Genomic DNA, 24436 nt, shown 5'->3' on the forward strand with positions numbered 1-24436 from the left:
GATAAATGGAAAGTTGATGCCTAAATAATGGACAAAAATGGAAATTCAAAACTGCCTTAGAAATTATTTGTATTAATGCTGTTAATATTGTGAGAATAGAGATATATGGATGAGATCATGCTAGAGACTCTTGTCATTGTCAGGATATTTAATAGAGGGTGTCTCATTTTGTGACCCTTTGCTTTCTCTTAGACTGCAAATACCACCACTTTAAGCTTCTTAGTAACTGGATTAAAACCGAACACTTTGTATGAATTCTCGGTGATGGTGACTAAAGGCCGAAGATCAAGTACTTGGAGTATGACCGCACATGGAACTACTTTTGAATTAGGTGATATTGTTGAGCCATTTCTAAATTAGTTGACATACTTTTTTCAGATGAATCATTGCTGGTTTCTTAAACGTAAATGCTATGCTGATTATTGTGTACTGTTGAATTCTTTCTGGTGTGGGAAGATTCTTAAAGTTCTTTGAACTAAAGAGAGAATTTATATACAATGAAATAGGTTTCTCATGTACAGAACCACAAAACATTTCATACATACAAATTATGTCTTAATAGTAGCTGCTAATAAATAACATGAAGGTTAATAATTAATGAGAATAGGGGAAATAATTTAATTATTGAGCAAGTAAGAGATCAGAAAAGCTCTGATCTGATCCTTGAAGCATCCATAAGTGCCAAGCTTCTTTCATTTTCATGTTATTTGCTAAAATAGAGATATTTGAAGTTCTGGCAGTTTCAGTAGTCAAATGGCATGATATGTGTCTGCACACATTCAAACCCATCTCTTCAGCATCTTGTCTGTTTATTTTCTTTATGATATTTCTCTTTTATTGTGGTTAGAAGTAAAAACAGATGATTGCCTCGAAAAATAGAAAATGTTTTAAGGCATGCAAAAAACCCTCTAGCTTCAGAGAAGAGAACAACCCTGTGGAGTTTTGTTTCTTTTTTAAAATGTAAGAATTTCTATACCACCTTCATAGGACAGCTCACATAAAACTTCAGTCCATTCCTGCAAAAGTATAAACAATTCAAAATGAAGCACAGAGTAGCAGAGCACTCCTTTAAAACTGAACTAAACCACTGAAGATAATTTAAAATCAGAAGCACTTTGCTTTATGCTCGGTCAAATTTTTATTAATAATGGATACAGAATAACTTAATTGTGTTATATCATTTTTTAAATTCTTGGTTCGATGCCAGAAGAAGTGCTTTGAAATTGCTCAACATCCAGTTTTGGGTATCTGTCTTTTGTGCAAATCCCATTTGAAATGAGATTCGAGTCAAGAAAACTAAATCATACAACTTTAATTATACCTGAGAAAAGTAAAACTCAATATTTTTCATACTTTTTGAAATATTTGATTAAGTCCCTTAAAATTACAATAGTGTTTGAGTTTTATCAAATGCATATTTAACAAATCATTAAGGAGTGAGAACTTGAATTTTAATATATTCCCTCTAGAGGGTATTGATCCTCTATAAACATCACTGTTCCAGATGATTCATTGACATTATTATGAATTCCGGTTGGAGAGAGGAATTCACATTTAAGCTTCGTACCTAGAGGTTTGCTGTTGGAGGGCATGGCAGGAAGGGTTGATGCTGAGGAGGGAGCTCACAGAAATCCTCTGATGGCATATGCTGCTCTTCCAAGATACTCCAGATAGAAAGAGTATTTTGAAATCCTTAGTACTGATGTTACTGCTTCAGTAGAAAAAAAATATATCACTGCAAGTTAGTAGCTTATTTTGTGGTTGAATGTAGCAATATTTGACAAAGAATGCTTAAAAGAATAAAACTGATACCGCAATCTGTGCTTAATTTAAATATCATTATTGCAGTTCCAACTTCTCCCCCAAAGGATGTGACAGTAGTGAGCAAAGAAGGAAAACCCCGAACCATCATAGTCAACTGGCAGCCACCATCTGAAGCCAATGGCAAAATTACAGGTGATATTTTATTTGGGACAGTTTAGTATATTTGTGCTGCCATTCAGGTTATGTATATAGGATGAAATCAAGATGAGGGATTCTATGGAATGCAGATAGAGAGAATTGATAAGAATAATGATCTGTTGTTACCTTGAAGGAAGTGTACAATAGACGAACCTTCTTGTGTTTTGGTTCATTTCCCCCCATCCCCCCTTTTTTCCCTTCCTTCGCCGCCTTCTTTCCTTTTTCTTTTTTCTTTCCATAATGGCTTATGTTCTATGCCATGTACTTTGATATTTTTTGTAACTTTTTTAGCCTTTTCCATTATTATTATTATTATTATTATTAAGGATTTTTTTTTTGTAATTTTGGTTGTTTATATTTATCTGCATTTGTTTAAAGCAAAATAAAAATTACTAAAAAAAGAAAGAAATCCTTTTAAAGGGTTGGAAACAATGATTAGAATGCTTAGTTATCTATGTTCTTTTAGTTTGAAGAAAATTGTGGTGTGTGTTTTTAATTAACTGCATACTGTTTTAATGTTCCAAGATGAAATGACTGAATTTTAACAATTAGGACCATTTCCTCTTTATTTTATTTACTGTGTAAATAATATCAAGGTGCCAAATATTAATGAGAAATGTATATATGGTATATTAAAGCATTGGAATCAAATTCAGGCTAGAAGCACATGCATGAAATGACTAGCTTAAGAAGAGTAGTTAGGGTGGACTAGCAGATTCTTCCTTCGCTTCTAATCACCTCCATGATACTGCATGCAGCAGCAGAAGAGAAAGACAAGAGGTCAGGTCAGGTTGGTTTTGAGCCAGTTCAACCATCTTCTTTGTGAATCCAGGGCTAGTGTCACTATACTTCCATGTGCTACTGACATATTTCACAGCAGCTTGAGGAAAGTGGTGCATCTAAGTCCCTCAAGCCTCTGAGGCTGAGGCAGGGCTTGAAGGAAATGGGTGGGGGATTTCACTTCTTTCCTTCTGTCCTCCCCCAATACAGTCTTTTGCACATGGCTCTACTATTAGTTCAGACCTACAGAATATTGCCAGCCCTGGCATATCCTACAGTGTCTATTTTCAGTTGAACTAATCAGGCTTAGAAATAGGGTAATACTGAATTTATATTCAGCATAATTATGTGAAAGGTCTGCCCTCTGGTGGAATACGTTTTAAGATTTGCGTTATAAAGCTGAAACCCATCGCGAAAGGAGCTGAATGCACAATTTTCTGCTTATTCAATTTGTTCTAATTTTAAGCAGGAATGCTGCTGTTATTTAAAAAATGGTCCAGTCATCAAATCATCACCAAGCTAAGAAATCCCCACTTGTATCATTGTCCTGTGTCCCCAATAAGTAGTTTCATATGGGATTCTCTTCAAAACTTAAGAACTTTAGTGAGATTTTCTGTTCTTTTTCAGTCCCACCTTCAGGATGTGGGGTGACCCAGAGAGTCCTTCCTTTTTGTATGTCATGATTATGAGACATATTTGTATTTATGCTTTTTCCTGGGAAAGAGTTAGGAAGCTTGATGTGTCTCACTAAACCGACTGGGCTTTAACATTAAAATAGCTTTCCTTGCTGCTAAACGATTCTTTATTTTTAACAAAATACTTCCTTTACTCAAACCATCTAAGCTGCTTCCTGTTACAAACATGGCAGGAGAGAGTACGGGGCAGCACAAAACAGAATAGTGAAGGAAGAGAGAGAGAGGCCTTAAGCAATGATGTGGCAATAGTAATTAATTTTGTGAATAATAACCCAGCATGTTTCAAAGTGCACTCTCAGGGGCAAATGATCTACATGTGACTTGTTCCACTATGCATAAACAACAACCCAATTAACTCAAAAATATATTTTCTGAGTGTGGATTGTTTTCTGCAATTTTTCTTTAGCTATGCAAGTCATTTTCTTATGTGAATAGTGAGTGAGGGATTTCAATTTCAAGCATACCATCTAGTGGAGCTGTTTGGAACTTTCACAACTCACAAAAATTATCAGTTAGTATCTGTATGAACTGGCCTTCTGTGGAAAATCTGGAAGTCTGATACCAGACCAGTAGAACGATCCATATTCCTTTACAGTCAATTTGGATTGTCTCCAAAGGTTTATGAAGTGTAGTATGTTAGCTGTGTAGCAGTTCCTTAGCAATTACTAATTGCTTTCTCAATTAGTGATTTCCCTTCTATGGTAGCTGTAAGCCCTGCTCAGTCATTCTTAACCACGTATATGTGATTACGGTTGCACAAGAAGCAAAAAAGAAACGAGTCTGCAGACATCTCACTTTCTTACACGGCTGTTGGCGTACCTGTAGGCCCCCTTGTGTCAGAGACTGAATGTCTGTGGCAGGGAGCCTTTTCTCCTTGAAGAGTCCCCACATGATTTAGAACCTGGAATATTGGGGAAGAATACAGTGGTGGTGCTCATGATGCTGCAGGGGAAGAATTGTATGAATAGGAGTGTAATAAAGTAATCAGTTGCTTCTGTGTCTTCATTGAGAAAGAATTACAAGGACACTTAAGAAGTATGGGTTTGTCTAGTTGTTTCAAGTATCTGTTCATTATATCTAACATTCTCAAATAGCTTAGAGCCCTTGGAAACGTGTCTTCGTAATTCATCATCTGTATTTTGTTTATTGTGCAGGATACATCATTTACTATAGTACAGATGTCAACGCTGAAATACATGATTGGGTCATTGAGCCAGTAGTGGGAAATAGATTGACCCACCAGATTCAAGAGTTAACACTCGACACAGCATATTATTTCAAAATTCAGGCCCGTAACTCCAAAGGCATGGGTCCTATGTCAGAGGCGGTGCAGTTCAGAACACCTAAAGGTAGGTTGATCTTGTTAACTGAATATGTTCTCTGGGAGCAGAAAATGGGAAATGCAGACAAATGTTTAAATGCATTTTTCATGGGTGGGGCCTGTCTGGTTCAGTGAATCAGTACCTGCCAGCCTGAAAATGTAAATGTTCCAGTTGTTGTCATTAGTTGTGTCTTGTGAATGGGACAGTATTTTTGAGTACACAGTTTACTGTATGTTCCCACCTATAGAAGAGTTGTTTGAATGTATACTGTATGGTGCAAATGAGTTCATTGCAAATGTCTGGATGATCGTAAGGGTCTCCTACTTGGGGAGGCACTTGAGGTGCTCATCTGAACATTTCCAGTACTCCTAAATATGCATAAGTAAAACATTCCCTGATTTTCATCTGGGATATGAGCATTTCTCATTGTAATTTATGAACAAGAGCTGAATAGGCATGGTGTGGGGAGGGTCTTCTATAAAGTAAGCTGTAGTAGTAGTAGCAATTATTTAATTTCCCATTTATAGAGATTGCTACTTCTGTGCCAGTGAAATTTTTGTCACTCCTTTAGATTTAGTTATCTTTCTCTTGTTTGCTTCTTCCCTGTGCTTGTCCTGGTAGCTGAATCTTCAGATAAAATGTCTAATGATCAAGGTAAACCAATGGGCATATTTTTTGTGTCATTTCCTTTCATGCAAGTGCTATTGTCTTTCTTCTAACAGCATTTCAACTGTTAAATGCCAAAAAACAAGCTCTTGTAGAATTTAAAGTTTGAAATGCTGTAAATACTTTTTTGCATAGTGTGTTTGGAATGTAATCTCTTTTGTTAGGTAGTGCAAGATGGATGCATCCATGATTGGTACCATGTATTCAAATGCATGCTCAAAGCAGCTGCGCCCCATGTACATAATTTGAGTGGTGAGCCCAGTATGAAAACACACACACATCTTAAGAATTCATTTTGGGGAAAGCCTGTTTTTATTGTTGATAGCTGATGTGGGCTGGACATTGGTTAGCTATCTTTCTGTGAGGTCATGTGGCCCCTTCCCTTTCCCACTTTTCAATATGACTTTTGTGCATATTTGTTTCTTATATTTATTTAAAAAATCAGTTGAATGAACGTAATGGTGAACCCTGAACAAATCATCCCCAAGTATTAAAACATGGAACCAACAAGTAAATGCATCAACCTTCAGTTCTGTGGTTTCATTAGTTCTCCTCATTATGGAAATACGTATTGCAGCTTACACTTTTTGTTATGGCTCTATGCACCCCACATATGTTAGATTGTCTGCAGTATTATACTCATGCATAACACACTACTGACAGAGGTGTCTGCATTTTACTAAGCTGCTTGCTTATCTGTGTCTGCAAATTAGAGAGGCGTTAGAGAACCACACAGGCATAGGGGGTTAATTACAAAGAGGTTTATATCTTAGCCTATCTTGATTAGGTAGTGGCCAAAGAGGCACTTTAAGGCAATGTGTGTCACAAGATGGTCTTCCTCTTGCTAAAAACTGCATTTTGCAGTTTAACCTATAGGTTGCATAGGTGGTGTGAAAAATGAGGGAGCCATGTGCTCACATACTATTTGGTTACTGGAGTGGTAGTAGATATCATAGAAGTGTTTTTGTGACTCATAGAAGGAAGAACATCTGCTACTACATCACACACCCTGAGAGGGAAAAATAGTCGGCCTTCCTGTCTTTTTCCTAAAACACAGTTGAGTAATCTTTTTTAAGCTTTGGGTTGCATTCCCTCATGAGCAACCTACCGGGTGCCACATACCAGTGGTGGGAAGGAGCAGAACAATGAGTGTGGCTCCTACCATTAATAGACAATATTCCAGCCACACAGAGCCAGAGATTTCCACATTTTCCCCACATCTCATCGTGTTCCACACAGGCATGCAAAAGGTATTATCACGGTTCAAGGACATGTTTCAGCCAAGCAAATGCACTTGAGGACGTCATAGAACCAAGCTGATGAGGGATTTAACTTCATGAAAGGCCTGGGAGGCTTCATTCAGCCCACAGACCAGAGAGGTACCCACATTTAGCATGGTAGGGACTGGCAACTGATGGCCCATGAACAGAATCCATCTTATAGGAGGTCAACCCAGGCCCCTAGAATTATAGTCTCAACAGCAGTGGAAGTGAGAATAGTAGTGGTATGATGGAATTTTTCACCTGGCTCCATATCAATTTAGTTGAGTGGAGGTTAACTTCGTATGAGAGTAGAAAGAAAAATAGGCAGAATTGTGTGGCTTCTCCATTCTTTGGATTCTCCATTCCTGAAAATTGACTACCATATTTACTCTAGTCTAATGCACACCTCAGTTTTCAGAACCTTGAAACAAAACAAAAAAAAGTATTTGCTGGTGAATGTAAATGTGCCATCGAATCTAATGCACACCTTAATTTTCGCAACGTAATTAGACAAGAAAAGGTGAGCATTGGATTTGAGTAAATACGGTACTTTTTTTTTTTTTTTTGCCTTCTGTTTTCCATATTTTTAAAGTATTCATTAATTTATATCTGTATATGGATCATGGAACATTTCAGTCACTTCATAATGTGTCTTTTGTGCTCATGCACGTTTATTCCCACATGCTATGTAGCATAAACATTTGTGTCAGCCATAAGGTGACCCTAATGGCTAATGTGCTCTTATTGGCTATGCTGGTACATATCATATTTATTGAGTCATTGCCAAAAGGTAGAACCTGCATTGGTGGAGGCTTTACTGCCATGGATCTCTGGAAATGCACCAGTAATTCAGACAGTCAGTCAATCAGATTTATTTGCTAAACATCATTGGGCATTGCAAAACACCAGCAAGTGTATATTCTGTGTATAGGATTATGGGAACAAAAGTAAAGGCTACATGACATGACTTGTGCCTTTAGCACAGTTGGTGGAATCTCCGTTCTGCGAGTCTCTTCGTCTAGCGGTTTTTTCGTCTTGCGAAGCAAGCCCATAGCAAATTCGTCCTGCGAAGCACCTCCAAAACGGAAAACCCTTTCGTCTAGCGGGTTTTCCGTCTTGCGAGGCATTCATCTTGCGGGGCACCACTGTATTGGCAGCAAGCAAGTCTGACCATTGGAAGCCGTTAACAGAAAAGCTATGGTTCCTTTCTAAAACGTTACCTTTAACATCAAATTGGAACTACATTAAATTTATTTCTAACAGCTTGATCTTACACATGTCTTATTAGAATAAGTCCAAATGAGTTCAGTGAGGCTTGCTCAAAGGTAAATGTAGTCGTAAGTTACCTTTGAGCAATGCCAGAATATGTATATTTTAAGTTTCTTTGTGAATGTAAAGGAATGTAAAAAAGTACTCTTTGAAACATTCCATCCATGTGTTTTTTTGGCTTACAGACAGGCAAGATCTCTTTCTCGTCTTCTTTTAATTTTTATCTATTAACTCTGTATTTATCTAGTGTGTTTCTTCCATTTTAAAGAAGTTAAGACAGTACTATTTTAACAGCAATTTATAGAAACTTTAAAAATTATTAATATAATTTTAAGATGCAAGCTTATATAAACTGTGTGTAACACTATCAAAATCTGTGTAAGTGTAAAACTACAGAGGAGCAGGAGTGCACTTTGGGACAAGGGAATTCCAGCTTCCCATATATGCTAATGGGGTCTGAGCTCTCTTTGACTGGCTAGGGAAGAGATATTCAGCTCTGAAAAAGCTGACCCCATGTGTGCTAGCTGTGAAAAAGTTAATTTCCTATTTTGGGGATCATTAGGTAAGAAATCAAGAATAAAGATGCTAGTTTCATAATGCTTTTCTACAAATCTCTGGTTTCACCACTTGGAATAATATGTACAGTCTGATAGGAAAATATAGAGCTGGAAACGGTTCAGAAAAGGGCAACTGAAGTAATCGGGACTGGAGCCACTCACTTATGAATAAAGGTTAGATATGGGGTATGACGCAGGTGGCACTGTGGTCTAAACCACCTGGCGGTTGAAATCCATGCAACAGGTGAGCTCCCGTTGCTCTTTCCCAGCTTCTGCCAACCTATCAGTTTGAAAGCACACCAGTGTAAGTAGACAGATAGGTACCACTGCAACAGGAAGGTAAACTGTGTTTCTGTGCGCACCGGCTTCCATCATGGTGTTCCGTTGCACCAGAAGCGGTTTAATCATGCTGGCCGCACGATCCAGAAAGCTGTCTGCAGACAAATGCTGTCTCCCTCAGCCTGAAGCGAGATGAGCGCCGCACCGCATAGTTGCCTTTGACTGGACTTCCAAGGACCTTTTACCTTTTACCTTTACCTTTTTATCTTCGAACAAAACCAAGTAAGGAGGGACATGATAGAAGTATTTGGTTGATTAATTGATTGATTAATTTCCATCCCTTCTTTCCAAGGGAGCCCAGGTCATGAAAAAGTGCATAGGAAAAGTACTAGAATTTGGTTTCCAGTGAAACTGAATGCTGGAGGATTTGGGAGTAACAAAAGAAAATATTCAGATATTTCATTCCCACAAAATGTAGTGATGGCTGTCAGCTTGAATAGCCTTTAAAAGGGATAAGACAAGTTCATGGAAGATAAAGCTGGCAATGGCTTCTAGTCACAATTGCTTCCAGTACAGGGGGTAGCAGTGCCTCTGAAAACCAGTTGCTGGGGAGCAGAAGAGTGCCTTTGCTGTAGGGTCCTACTTTGTGTGCTTCCTGGAGGCATCACGTTGACCGCTATGAAATGGGTCTTTGGCTTAATCCTGTTAGTGTTCAGTGTAGTCTTCAAGCTGTGTTTGTGTGTGCATGCGTGCACACAACTACAAGTAGGCAAATGCAATTTTCCACTAGTTTGAATTTCAGAGTGATAGCTGTGCTAGCATGCTTCAAAACAGGGACATGACCTCTAGTTTAGTTTAGTTGTTGTTTAGTTTAGTTTAGTTTAGTTTAGTTTAGTTTAGTTTATTATTTTGTGGCATATATTTTACCGTGCCAGAGCCCACCTCATAAGATGCAATAAGTTTTTTCCACACAAGATCCATGAAAGCTTCTGCCGCAACAGAGGCATCCCCCCACTGAATTCTCCACGAAGAACTCTAAGAGTGGGGAAAGTCTCTTGCTTCATGTTTGGTGAAGTAGATGAGATCATGTTCCCTCTCCCCAGCTCTCTGAAAAAATGCCGTGATCCATGGGGAGAGGTTAGATATTGCCTTGCTTTGTTCTTCTTGAAGAGAAGTAATGAGTCTCACTGCATCTACCTCTCTTCAAAACCCTGTGAAGAACAAAATGCAATACCCTTACTACTGAATTACAATCAGGTATTTCCTGAAGTTTCCCCGCCCCCCCAGTAAGCATCACCCAAGAACACCCCCTTTTCATCTCTAATAGCCTTCTATGGGGTAGCTATTGATAGGAAAGTTCTATGAACTTCAGCCATTCAGGTCATATGTAACAGTTAAGTACTAGGGGGTTCTGACATTACTAGAATACTGTGGCTTGTTTGTTTCTTCACAGAAGGCACCAGATTATTCTATAGTTTTGTATGTATACCTTTTGCATGAATGTTGTTCTAGCTGTTCTTGAGATAGTTGGATAGATACTTCTAGAAAAGTCCTGCAATCTTCCTGGACTGTTTCTATGTGTGTTTCTGTCTAGGATATGTTCTTGTCCATAGAAAAACAAGAGTTATGTTTTGAAAAGACAGATAAGGCATAAACTACAAGTAGCTTGACACAGCTTCAATTTTGTTTTCTAGCATTGGGGTCTGCAGGAAAAGGAAATCGGCCAGTGGATGTTGGGCCAGACTATAAAACACCTATGAGTGGTAAGTAGAATTCTGCTAAGGTGTTGAAGGAAATCATAACATGTTCAAATAAAAGTTAAAGCATCTTTACAACCATGGATGAGAGGGTTACGTTGAAAACAATCCCTCTGGTATTCCTGGCAGTGCAAGTGACCTCTACAGTACATCATGTTTTTTTGTTCAGTACAAGTTATAATGTCCAATCTTTTATCAGAAGCAAGACAATCTCTTTATGCAGGGACTGTTCTCTTAGATGCAAGGTGGCTAACATGTGGCCCTCCAAATGTTGGATTCCAAACTTCCATCATCGTTTACACTAGCCATGGGACTTTACAAGGGCCTAGCATGTGCTACTGCCACCCGGGGCACATATGTGCACACGCAGGGGGGTGGGGCAGAGGGAGCCTGTCCCACCATTCCAGCCCTTGTCACCCATGCCACTGCTTCAGGGTGCACTTACAGCACCCTGGCAGCCCCCATGTAACCCAAGAGCATCATCAGCTCGCTTGGAAGTGTGGCTTCCAGTGCTGCAAGGGCCCAGTGGGCAATGTTGCCAGATGCTGCTGGCTGGTGGTGAAGGAGTGGGGGATAAGTGTAGCGACTCTGTCCTCTATCCTTACTCCATTGTTGTTAAATGCGCTGCTTCTTTCCTTTCCCCACCCCAGTGTGGTCAGGATGGAAGCAGATTGCTTTTCCTCGCCCACATTTACACGGAGAAGCAACTGAAGAAAGAGAGCTCTATTTCTTCTCATGTGCTGCAGCAGAGGCTGGCGGAGGAGTAGGTGCTCCTTTGCTTGCCTGCCTGCCCCGGCAGCCCTGCATGGTTCTGTGAGGCTGGGATCTAACCGTCCGATCCTAGTCAGCCTTGCAATATGGCCTGGGGCTTCCAGGGTGGTGTGAGGAGCAAAATGTGCCCTCCCAAAAACTGCGCCCGGAACAACCACCCCTCTGCCCCCTCCCCCATGAGGCCACTGGGACTTCAAACAATATCTGTAGGGCCACAGATTCCTCATCCTTGCCTTAGATTCCAAACTCCCAAGACATTGCCATGTATAATTAAATAATGTTTGTTTTCCTCTTTAGGCAGTAACAGCCCTCATGGAAGCCCTTCTCCTTTGGAATACAATATGCTTTTGGTAATAATAGTGTCTGTGGGAGTGATCACCATTGTTGTGGTGGTAATTGTTGCGGTCTTCTGCACACGACGCACCACTTCTCACCAGAAAAAGTAAGATGCTTTGGCAACAACTTGTTCTGTCTTTTAGGGGCATAGATTTAATTAGCGGTCATTGATTTTGCTTGGGTTTAATAACATGAATATTAAATAGACATGATTTTAGTAGTCTGGTAAAATAAATGAGGAAACCTCCCATTGTTGTTGGCTGGGTGTAGGAGAAGAAATGAACATACATGCCCCCACCCTCCACCTTTTGGATACAAGTATAGAATCAGAATATAACATACATGATGTGTCTAGAATAAAATTGCTTGCACAGAAAGCTGAAGCATGTGTCAGTTAACTACCTAAAGAAAAAACAGTAGTTTTATGCCAGCCTGTGAATACACTAATATTTTTCTTACGGCTTTCAAAGGAAGCGAGCTGCATGCAAATCTGTGAATGGGTCACATAAATACAAAGGAAATTCTAAGGATGTCAAACCCCCTGACCTTTGGATTCACCATGAAAGACTGGAGCTGAAACCCATTGATAAATCTCCAGATCCTAATCCAATCATGACAGACACCCCAATCCCTCGGAATTCCCAAGACATTACGCCAGTTGACAACTCCATGGACAGCAATATCCACCAAAGACGGAACTCATACAGAGGTGGGCTTAGTATCATGCTAAGTTTATTCATTATCCTATTTATTCATTATCCTTAGACAACTGTGGCCTGTAGATTGCATAGGGTGGGTTTTGTTGAGATTCGTAATTGTTTAAGTACTTGCCAATTGACTAAGTTGTAGTAGCTGCACTTCAGTTTATATTTATTACAATTTGCATGTAAATCAGTGAGAAAATGGAACCCATAATATAGAGCATAGCATTTCTGCTAATAGCATTATTTGCATCACTTAAAAATCTATTGTGAGAATTTATTTTGGTTTTACAGCACCAAACCCTGCCCCTATTCTCTTTGAATGACGTTTCTAGAAAGGAAGACTATAAAGTGTTCTTAAGAATAGATTCTCTTGGTAATCAGAATGAGTGTGTATGAAACACTTGTTTTCGTTTTCCTGCTTAATGATTTGATATAAAGATGATGGACATAAATGTTTATAGATGCATTCATTCTTTTTCTAGGGCATGAGTCAGAGGATAGCATGTCCACACTTGCAGGAAGAAGGGGAATGAGACCAAAAATGATGATGCCATTTGATTCTCAACCACCTCAGCGTAAGTCTAACTTTAGTTATTTCTCACCAAGCTTCCTTGAGTCAAACATTTCACATTCCATCCCGTATTGCTGGGAGTAGGGTGATGAATGTGCACAAAATCTTGTTTCTACTTGAAATAAATGCTAGGAAAGTTTAGAAGAAGAAACATTAGCATTATTATAACAATTATGGAAAGAATATCAAGATTATAAATAGAGAACTGACAGAACTGAATCTTGCAGTATTTCCATGCCAAAGAAGTATTTGGATGCCAACCTGATAGGAGTGCTAAATAGCGTTTTGGCAAAATAGTACACGTTTTATATTTTCCGCTTTTTAATTTTTGTAAATTTAATGTTAAGCCCACAATCTATTTAAAATTTATTTCAGAAAGATAGGTACTTCTGGCTGAGTTGCTGTATTTTTCATAACACTGTTAAGCGTTTTAAGAAAAGCACAAACTAAGCAGAAAGTGACAGCATTTCTCCACTGTATTTTAGGTATTTGTAGTCCTTCTAGTTCTGCACTGTCTTTAAGGTCAGATTTGCTTTATGTTGGCCAACAAACGTTTTCAAATGTCCACAACTTATTAGGGCTGGGCGATGTATCGTCCAAAACTGGTTTGAAGTTCACATCGTGATAATTATTTCATAATATTTGAGCTGGCAATATATTGCGAATCACAATGTGTGTAAGGGCTAGGCGATATCTAGTTTTCAACATTGCAATAACTTACCAGCTAAACATTTCAATGTTATCAGCAGCTAAACCTCACAATATCACCAGCTAAACATTGCAATCTACCACAATGTCTGAAATAAGGATGGAACTATACAGAGCAGAACAGGGCAGTGTCATGGCAACTGCTACTACTTAGGGGTCTAAAACAGATAAATGACAATATTATTAATCATCACACACTCAGTTTCATCAGCAGGCAAGCCAAAATGCATCCCAACAGAACTTTTGGTTTAGGGCTTGCCTACCAAATGGTGGCCTTCAGGACAATCCAAAGTATGGTGATGAGTCATAGTGCATACAAATAATCTGGGACTGTCAGGCTGCAAGCAGACCTTCTAGGAGGCAGAAGCAGCAGTGGCAGAAGCAGAAGCAGCTTGCCATGACCACGGTATGTGTTTGTGGTGGCGGAACAATCAGTGGCAACTTGTGAGGCCACACAGCAGTGGCGGGAGCTGGCGGCAGTAGCGGTGGCAGCCCGCAAAGCCTTGCAGCGGTGGTAGTGACGGCAGTAGCAGGAGTGGCCTGTGAGGACTCATGGCAGCGATGGGAGGTAGCAGCAGTAGTGGTGGTGGCCTGCGAGGCCTTGCAGTGGCGAAAAAAAGTGGCAGCAGTAATGGCAGCGGCTTGCAAGGCCGTGCGGCAGTGACAGTAACAATGGCAGCCTGCAATGCCTCACTGCGGTGACAGGGAGTGACGGCAGTAGCAGTGGCGTGTGAGGCCTCGTGGTGGCAATAGAACATGGCAGCAGTAGTGGTGGCAGAGTGCAAGCCCTCACGGTGGCAGCACAAACAGTAGCGCCCTGCAAGTCCTTCGCAGCAGTGACAGAGAGTGACAGCAGTAGTGGTGGCCTGCAAGGACTTGTGGCAGCAATGGGAGGAAGTGACAGTAGTAGTGATGGCCTGCAAGGCCTCATGGCAGCGACAGGGAATGACGGCAGTGGCATTGGACTGCAAGGCCTTGCAGTGGTGGCAGGAACTGGCTGCTGTAACAGCATTGGCCTGCAAGGACTTGCAGTGGCAATAGGCTTTGGCATCAGAAGCGGCGGTGGCCTGGGAGTCCTTGCAGCAGAGGCCCGTGGGGACTCGTAGCAGTAACAGGAGGTGATGGAGGTAGCCACATCCTGCGAAGCCTTGCGGTGGCAACAGGAGGTGACGGCAATAGTAGTGGCAGCCTGTGAGGCGTTATGGTGACACAAGCAGTGGGGCTTGTGAGGCCTCGCCGTGGTGGCAAGAAGTGGCGGCCTGCAAGTGGCGGTAGTGGGAGGCTGTGGCAAAAGCTGTGGCAGCCACCTCTGCTTCTGCCACCGTCTCCTGCCACCACCACAAGGCCTCACAAGCTGCTGCTGCCACCGCCGTGAGAAGACCATGCAGGCTGTCGCTGCTTTTGCCACTGCCGCAAGGCCTTACGGGCCACCACTACTGCCGCCAGCATGACAAGGCCTCACAGGCTGCTGCCACTTCTGCTGCCATTGCCGTGGCAAGGCTTTCTCTGCCGAAACCTGCTCTTTAAAGCTGAATCAGAGCAAACTGAATCCACAACAAACCCGAATAGCCGTTTGTTCTCATTCAGTTTTACAAAGTAGGTTTTCATGGGGAAAGTCTTGAAGCAAAAAAAAGGGAGCGCTACAACATCAAGCTTTAAAGTGCAGACCATTGCCTAGAAAGAGTGGGGCAAAAGGTAAGTATAGATAAGCCGTGTGCTGGGTAAGGTGAACAGAGGCATATAGACAATAAACATCACAAGACAGGAAGAAGAAAGCAAAGGGGAAAGTTGGTGGTCCGGTCCCTCAGGGTAATGTTGTCGGATTACTAAAAAAAAAAAAAAAAGAGGAAAGATTGGAGACATCAACAGCCCTTTAGGAAACAACATTTGGAACAAATGAACTACTGTGAAATAATGTGCCCACAATTAGTCACTTTGACCTAAAAATCTATTTCAGAAGTCTTGGCAGCTGTGAAAAAGTTAATGTGTTATTTACCACCACTATGTAGAAACATTTGTATGTAGAGCATCCAGTGTAAAATTAAGTTTTCCTGTTTTCAGTTTTCCTTTACCATGGTGGTCTGTTGCTGTTGGTTTTGGTTTTTATTTGCATTTCTGTTTACTGTTTTTGTACTGTGTAACTCTTCTGCTTAGATAATATGAAAACATAACTTTGCCATAGTTAAGCATTAAGCAGAGCCCCTCAGAAAAACATTGCAGTGTATTCCTGGTGTCCATGCATTACCTGACTCTGGCAATTTTTTTAATATATAGATTTTGAACAAATTTGAAGTGTATTTCATTCTGAATGCAAGTCAGTGGTACTTAAGTCTTCAACATGCAAATGCGTGCTCGGTTTGGCCTGGGCTACCTGAGATGTAATAGGCCTTTTTTTTTTACTGTGAATCCAAATCAGCTTCAGCCCAGCTTCTGACTTACACTATTAATAGACATTGCAGGGATGCCATAAAGTGTTTTTCAGCACAGTCCCTCAACCTTCTCTTTAGGTGTAACAGTGATCCACACTGTGGGTTTGTTGTATGCTACCCACCCAGTCCAGTCTGCAAAGTTCAGATAAAAACACTGGGTAACACTGCAGAGGAGTTGTCATCTCTCAGCTTAAACACAACATGCAGTAGGGGTCTAATACCTCCAAACAACATTGTGGGGTTGCTGTAAACCACCCAGAATATTCAATGTGAATTACATTACAGGATTGTCATAAACTCAGTCCCCTCAATCTACTAGAGTATGGGGACAATGCAATGTGTTACAATGCTTTGTAATTTGCAATGGTAAGTTTTTCTTTAAGTTTCACACTGAACAAGAATAGATTTCGAGTAGGAATTATTTTTTTTTGCTGCTAGCTTTTGAGGGTATCCCTCCCTTGTGGGTAGGGCAGACAAACTAGCACCAATTCCCAGTTACATTAAATCTTGGATTTCTCCATTAACTCTCTACAGATACATCTTGCTTCCATTCCTGGAAGTAAGTAGCATCTCAGTATGTACCAGGAGTGACATTTCTAGACAATTAAATGGTTTTCGCTGTCCTTTTTATATCTTTTTTTGTCTCCTCTATCCTTTTAACATCTTTTGGGGGGAGGGTTTCTCCTGTTTCTATTGGAGGAGGAAATAGGAGAGGGATGGAGGCAGAGGCATTTTGCACACAATGCTAGGTCAAACCATAATTAGAACAAAGGAGCAAGTGTGTATGTTCCTGGGAAAAGGATTGTGGTCACTTTGCTTTTTTTCTCCAGGCCTGCTGTTGCAATGCTGTTTTGAGCTAAGCCATGGTTCGCTTAGTGTTATGTTCAAACCCAGGCTTGTGATTTATCTCACTTCAGGCAAACAGCAAACTGTAACCTTTTTCACCTGCCACTTCCAGCCAGTTCCACTATACACATGCAGCTGAGATGATTTTTGTGCAAACCTTGGGTTTTTTCCAAGCCTGTTGATATTTCCCTCTTGTGCATGTCTGTTTTGGCTGCATAAGAATCAGCACTCAAGGAATGAATTGAGCATTAGTAGGAATGGTACCTAAATCATGGTTAAAGGTTGGCTGCAAACTAAGCTGTGAAACCATGATTTGAAATGGGTTTGCAAACGATTGCATGTGTGTTGAACAGACCTTGGTAAAAGTCCATTTCTTTGTTTGCCAGATGACAAACCTCTCTTGCTGGTGCCTCCTTATACTCTTGTCATGGTGACAGGTTTGGTTCACAAAGCATAGACCATGGTTTTACTGTACGTTTAGGGAGCTGAAAAGAATTAAAGCAGCAAACCATGGCCAGAATTAAAGCAGGGTTCATAATTACATAGGCACCAGGCCTTTTTCATTAACTGTTAACTCTGTTCTACGCCCCCCTCCCCCAGGACGGTTTGCTTATAGTTGTATTTCCTGGGATGTTTTCCATTCAGTTGTTCATCCTTTTTACTACCCTTGCAGACTTCCTATTAATCTACCTCAATACAAGATTCTAAAATGTGAGCTTCAGTGTTTTGCAATATTCTCAGTTTCTTATTAAGATCAGATGCACAGAGTCCATCCTCAAATCAACCAGAATTCCTGTTTGCTCAGGAAGTTCAATTCTGTTCTGTAACAGTTTATATAACTTGAATTCATATTCAAATCCCACATGTTTAATGCAACAGAAAACATGGATATGATTTTCTAAAATATAATCACCCAGAGAACCCTGGCTATGAAGTGATTCAACTGCAATAAATAAATATTGGAAAAATGGGGGAATTCCTTAATTCCTTCAAACGGGTGTAGAGATGGCCTGTCATGGCAAAATGGACTTTGTTGTTCTGGAACCTTGAGGATAGTGTGCTGGTTTTTAATGTGCTTTTTTGTGAAATGGGTGGGGGTGCACTTCTGCATGCATGCTGGTTGGTGTGTGTTAAGCATTTTTTCTGTCTTATATTCATTCGCAGCTGTGATTAGTGCTCATCCCATCCATTCCCTTGATAACCCCCACCATCATTTCCACTCCGGCAGCCTCGCTTCTCCAACCTGCAGCTATCTCCATCACCAGGCAAACCCATGGCCAGTTGGCACATCCGTGTCCCATTCAGACAGGGCTAATTCCACAGGTGAGAAGAATGTCCTGGGGCAGCCATTAGTAAAAGATGCAAAGACAAGAACTTCTGGGACATACTCAAATCCATTTTTTGTGATTGTGTGAGGGGGAGGGATGGGTGTTTATATAATTATGCTAGAGATGTCCAAAGATTTGTTTAGGATGCAGTCCTAAGTCCATTTACTAGGAAATAAGTTCTGCTAGCTCAAAAAAGACTTATTTCTAAGTGCATATGTATAGGACTGAGCTGTCTTGTGATCTTTCCCCCCCTTTTCCGTTCTGGAAAAGTGCTTGAAATGCACATGCAAGTCTCGCTTTCTGAACATAACATGTTCCTGAGAAATGGTTGGTTGGGCAAGTGTTCGCATAACGAGCCAACCGTTTCCAGTGTTTTCTGTGGGGGAAATCTCATTCCTTTCTCAACAGCCTGATAAAATGAGAGGACTGGAGGAGCATCACATTTTCCTACTGTGTATCTACAGCATGAGCCCTGCCCCATAACCCTCCCACAGATCTTCCTTCGCCTCTGATCTGTGTGCTGACCTGTTTTGGCAGTGATAGCCCTGTCCCTTTGCTGCTGTTTTGGAACCAGTCTGCCTTCCTCCTCCCCTTGCCTGGATATGGCCAGTGAGTCAGAAGCACTTCGACGTGAACTTGTAAGAGAGGCCAAGCTGAGCAACATGGCAGAGCCTTCTGTGTTGGTGCAGCCGCCAGTGCCTTCCACCTCCTCCTCTTCCCTCCTCTGGTGCCCAAAGCCAGCAGCAGCACCAGGTTGCTGCAGTGATGAGACCTGTCTGCTCAGCTCCTGCAGCAGCAAGGCTGCCAAGGAGGAAGCCAAGCCCTTCCTCGTCCTCTTCATCCTCATTGTCCTGGTTGCAAGCCTGGCTGACTCTCTGTGAGCTGGGCTCTGACATGCTCTCCGCTGCTTCTTTGCTCAGGGGCAGTGGCTCAACCTCCATCTCAGCTTTGCTCTCAGCCTTGGCCCACCTCTTCGGTGCCAGAGGAGGAAAGAAAAGGAGGAGGGAGGAGGAGGAGGAGGAAGCCCGCAGCTGTACCAGCAGAGGAGACTCTGGCATGTCACTAAACTTGGCCCTTTCATGCCTTCATTCTGCTATTGTCGCAGGCTCATGCATTGTCACTGCTGGTTGACTGACTCACTGGCCAGATCCAGGCAAAGGGAGGGGGGACTGGTTCAAAAACCAGGGGCAAATGGGACAGGGCTGCCTCTGCTGCCAAGAACAGGCAGTAGATCAGTAGTGTAAATGGGAGATGGAAGAAGATCTGGGGAGGGTAATGGGGGGCCAGAATCATGGCAATGTAGATACACAGAAGGAGAACATTGGGCTTTCTTTTGAGATACTGTAAATTGCAGCATTAAGGGAAATCATTCTCACAGGTCCTCGTGTTCAGATAAGTGAATTTTTGCATAACACGTGTGTGGATAGTGGTACCTGCGTGTGTTTGATTTCTTTGTTTTAAAATGATGACACCATTACATTTCAGTCATGACTAAATGTTTTATTGTGTAACAGCATTAGCATTTTGAGCTCTGGGGCTAGGGTTCTTGGTTCAGCGTTGGTTAAGAGACCTTGCAAGTAAGAAGGAAATTGGCTGCTGCTCTTATGCCCAGGAATAAATTTAAGAATGAACAATGCCCCTATCATATTTGGAATCATCCCATCCTAACTTTGCATCTGGATTACAAAAGGAAAAATAATACTACTCCTTTTAAAGTTGTTTTATAATTCACATATTCCAAAGGCCTGCCTGCCCTCCCTGTATAATCTGTGGATGGCATTTAATCAAGCACAGTTTGAACATTATTATGGTACTGGTAAGTTGTGTTTAAACAGCAGGATAGTACAGAAGTAGGCTTAGTTTGCATTCCTGAAGTATGTATATTTAATTTTGATAGCTGCGTCTCGAGGGGTTCAGCCAGCTCCTAAAAGCTTGAGGCACCTTATTATGTGTATGCAGTGCTGCTGTTATTGGTGCTTTGGGAAATAACCTGAGAGCGTGCAGTTAGAGTGACAGACTGTTAGAATTCTTAAAGTAAAATAAATCCTCCTGTCTGTAGGTTGCTTATTGTTCTGAATTGTAAATATGGTTCTACTATTACTATTACCAGAATGCTTCTTTTGCCAGTGGCTAAGTTTTCAAGCATATTATGGCAAGCTCATATAAGACACCCACCCTGTTTCTGAGACCTTTATCTTGCTAAAATTATTATACACAGCATTTAAGTCAAATGAATGCTGTTGCAATAAAAGCCTTGTGTGCAAGGGTAAAGCATGGATGAGCGTGTGTGCAAGGCTGTAATATAGCAAAAAAAAAAAAAAAAAAAAAAAAAAAAAAAAAAGTGGGATTCCCAAGATTCCAAAGATTACCACTCTTATATGGTATTTGCAGATCTTCAGCAAGATTAGATTTTTCTAGTGACTGGCATATTCTAAATTTACATAATTTATTTGATCCACAGTTTCATGATGCTGATCTAGTTTCTTTAGTTGATAATTTAGATTTGCATGATTCACTGTCTCTTCATAAAGCCCGTGAACAGATAAAACATAGTAGCTTTGTGGCAAGAGCAATCCCCTTGCTTAATTAGAGTACTAATGGCTTTTTATTCTTCTTTTGCAATAGTGGGCTAAAGTAAAACTTACATTGGAGCACCCATTATATTCATTAAATATACAAGCAATAGGAAAATTGGAAGAATTGAAGTACCTTGTAACAAATGTAGATAAGATGCAACTACTTATGAACCATTCAGTTAAGAAAATCGTGCTCTAGCTCAAAGACAGATGAGTACAAAGCAAATTTAAGGGAATTTTAGATAACCAAGTAAATCAGTTTGTGTTTTAATTCACTGGTTATTTGTATGACAGTAAGACCATTCTGGGGGGGCAGGGGGGGAGAGAAATGGCTGCTCTTTTTCAAAAGAAGATAGCTTTAAAAAGCAGAAGAACCTACTAGCAGACTGTGGAGTTACCTAAGTACCAGCTTAATGGCTAGGTGTGCCTCTGGATGACTTGTTCATTGTCTCAATTGTTTAGAGAATATATCTAACTGGTGAGGTGACCTAACTCCACCAAAGATCTCTGGTGAAAGGATGTTCAGAGATGCTGGTTTAGTGCTAGCAGGAGTGTTTTGTTAAAGTAAAAGAGAATGTTCATATTCTTTTCAAACCCAGAATCTGTTCGGAATACACCTAGCACAGATACCATGCCAGCTTCCTCATCTCAGACATGTTGTGCTGACCACCAGGAGCCAGAAAGTGCCACAGGATCTTATCTGCCCAGTACGCAGGAGGAGGAGACGAGCCAAAGCCTCCCTACTGCCCATGTTCGTCCTTCTCATCCTCTGAAGAGCTTTGCAGTGCCAGCAGTTCCACCCACTGGGGCAACCTATGACCCTGCCTTGCCAAGCACACCTTTATTATCCCAGCAAGGTGAGTGCAAAGGAATTTCTGCTGTCAAAAGCCGAGTCGTGACCGTAATGCACAGTTTAAGGGAGCTGACAAACTGAAAAGTGATGGGCAGCAGAGCTAAGCTGCTTCCTTGATATCTTCAGTAATTGATTTGGATTTGATTTAAGATTTGTATGCTGTTTTGCCAACTACAAGCCTGAGCTCAAAGCAGTTCACAGCAGTAAGAAAGCACTAACAAATAAAAAGCAATACTTTGAAATGCAAAATAAATATACAAGAAATTAATCAAAACAATAAAAATTGGGGAGGAAAACACACAATACCAATCACAGAATATATGTTTGGAACACCAGTTAACCTGAGGCAAGAAACAAAACAGCTATCATTCAAGCCAGACCTATATTTTATGTTCACACGCTCCCCTCCTGTCTCTCACACTCAAAAGGCTCTCACCCTGAGGCACTAATCACTTCTCTGTCCCACCACAGCCTATCAGCCAGCAGTCGAAACATTTATTAACCCCATATTATAAGAAGAAAAAATCCTACAAACCAGGCATACAACACCAACTTCCCTCTTGCCTCCAACCTGTTTGTGTGTGCAAAATCCATGACAGCAGGTTCTCACCGAGGAGCATCCAACTCCACATTGTTTCACAAGAATCTAAAACATTTCTCCCACCTAGGATAAATGTATATTCCAATTCAAATGTTGTTAGCACCTTGCTCATTCTCCCAAAGATTCATCCCAGTTGGAGATAAGTTACGGGAACAAGTTTTTGCCTAAGTGAAACTACCCCTTACTTTCTAACTAGCTTTGAGTGAGGCCTTTCTGAATTACTCTTGACATGGGCGTGATATAGCATGCTTAGTAGCTAATTGCTGTCAAGTAATGCCCTTTAAAATCCAGGGTAGCAGTATTGCATAATGGAGAAGGTCATTGGTATCTCATCAGAAGACTGGGAGACAATTTAGGGACACGTCAGCAATATAAAGTATGGATCTTCACAAGAATCTTACTCATCTCTCACTCCAACCCTGATTGCAGACGGCTAATTCTGGTCTTATTTGTGTTAAGCTTCTAGCCATGCAGTTCATTCAGTGAAGACTGCATCAATTGGCACCCTAGGGAGAACTCGACCTCCTATGCCAGTCGTGGTACCAAGTGCCCCTGAAGTCCAGGAAACAACAAGGATGCTTGAAGACTCAGAAAGTGTAAGTAGCCTGCTTAGAAGGTAGCCTAACCTCCATCACATACGAAACCTTGGTAGTGAATGAGAGTAAAATTAGAATTCAAATTAAACATATTTTTGAGAACTAAAAGATGGTATAAGGTACTTATGGTACAATAATTTTTCAGAAGTCTCCTTCATGGAAGAGCTCCCACCAACATTTTTTGCTTTGCTTTGCCATTTGAGTGAGGCCTTCTGTAAAGATCACTAAACTTCGTAAAAGACAATACTAACCTGATGATAATGTGTTACCTAATAATGCATGTGTAAGCTGCTCACATTGCTACTGTTCGCCAGGCCTCTGCTCATCAGTAACTCTGCATTTCTGCTCTGAAAACCCTTTCCTCTTCAAGAGTGATGATTGTGGTAGGGCTGTAGCTCCATGATAATGCATGGACTTTGAATGTGTAAAGCCTCAGGTTCAGTTAAAAAGATCTGAAGTAGCAGAACTGGGAAAGAGCTCTCTGACTGAAAAGTTAGAAGGCCCCTGCCAGTCAGAGTGAGCAAAGCTTGAATAGATAGACCAGTGGTTTTTATCTTTTTATAAGGCAGCTTTTTATTTCCATATGAACATTCTCCCGTTCTTCATATAATTTCTTTACAACTTGAAATAGTGCAGCTGGAAGCCATCCAACTGAGCACCAGCCCTTTCTAAAATGTTATGCTTTTCAGTAGACTGATGTACACTATTGGCTTTTATTCTTCTTTTTAAGGCAACTTGATTATTAGTGATGAGTGGGTCTCATTCAAAAGATTCCATATCAGATTTGGAAATTTGAGTTCATCTAAGACAGGAAAAGCTAATGTGATACCGTCCAGGTGTTGTTGTAGTCCAGTTCCCATCTGCCCCACCTAGCCTAGCTAATGGTCAGGGATGGGATATATAGTCCAACAACGTCTGGAGGGCAAAGTGTTTGCTTTTCCTGATTTAAAGCATAGATGGAGTAAAAAAATAAATCTCATAATGTCTAGGAACCCAGGGTAACCCAGGGTTAGCCAACATGATGTCCTTATTAGACTCCAGATCCCATCATCCCTCTCCATTGACCATACTGGCTGGGGCTGATAGGAATTGGAGTCCCAACAACATCAGCAGGGAACCATATTTGTCTACCCTTAGTGTAGACAATTGGCTCTTGTAGAGATAACCCTTCATTGCTCATCTTAAAGAAACTATCTTATTGTAAAAGACTTGGAACATACAGGCAAGCTCATTGATCATTTTTCATTATTTCTGTTTTCTTGCATAAATATTTTCTCAAGGATAGACTCAACATTTTTACATAGGTGGGTCCAGTATTTTAAAGTCTGTGGAAGAATAAGGATACTATATCTTCCAAGTTCAGCTTTTTGTGTATTCCCTTGGAGTTTAGCAAGTTGTCCATCACAAATATGCACTCTGAGAAACTCCAACTCATCAAGATTTTTCAGCAAGATTTGGGTGGCAGTTGGAACATGCCTAGAGTACTTCTTCATAGATAGTGCCTTGGGTGCCAAAAGTTGATGATTTCTTTTTCTTTTTCCTCTTTCCCTGTGTCCCTACCTGCCTCC

General features: G+C 40.9%; 1 protein-coding gene across 16 annotated transcripts in view; it reads left to right on the forward strand.

The window, feature by feature from the left end:
- The window catches only part of NEO1 (neogenin 1), a 102496-nt gene that overhangs the window by 74206 nt on the left and 3854 nt on the right, over nucleotides 1-24436 (forward strand). For 5 of the 16 annotated variants that reach the window (XM_083412963.1, XM_083412953.1, XM_083412964.1 and 2 more), the window contains exons 18-28: nucleotides 193-331; nucleotides 1849-1956; nucleotides 4592-4786; nucleotides 5381-5413; nucleotides 10487-10555; nucleotides 11618-11762; nucleotides 12127-12365; nucleotides 12843-12935; nucleotides 18079-18237; nucleotides 21418-21675; nucleotides 22732-22868. In XM_083412963.1, coding sequence (XP_083269089.1) covers nucleotides 193-331; nucleotides 1849-1956; nucleotides 4592-4786; nucleotides 5381-5413; nucleotides 10487-10555; nucleotides 11618-11762; nucleotides 12127-12365; nucleotides 12843-12935; nucleotides 18079-18237; nucleotides 21418-21675; nucleotides 22732-22868 — 1575 coding nt within the window. The remainder of the gene's footprint in view (nucleotides 1-192; nucleotides 332-1848; nucleotides 1957-4591; nucleotides 4787-5380; nucleotides 5414-10486; nucleotides 10556-11617; nucleotides 11763-12126; nucleotides 12366-12842; nucleotides 12936-18078; nucleotides 18238-21417; nucleotides 21676-22731; nucleotides 22869-24436) is intronic. The other 11 variants (XM_083412965.1, XM_083412961.1, XM_083412968.1 and 8 more) reach the window with 3 other exon arrangements.

Source organism: Podarcis tiliguerta (genome assembly GCF_965153285.1).
Source record: "Podarcis tiliguerta genome assembly, chromosome: 14".
NCBI lineage: Eukaryota > Metazoa > Chordata > Lepidosauria > Squamata > Lacertidae > Podarcis > Podarcis tiliguerta.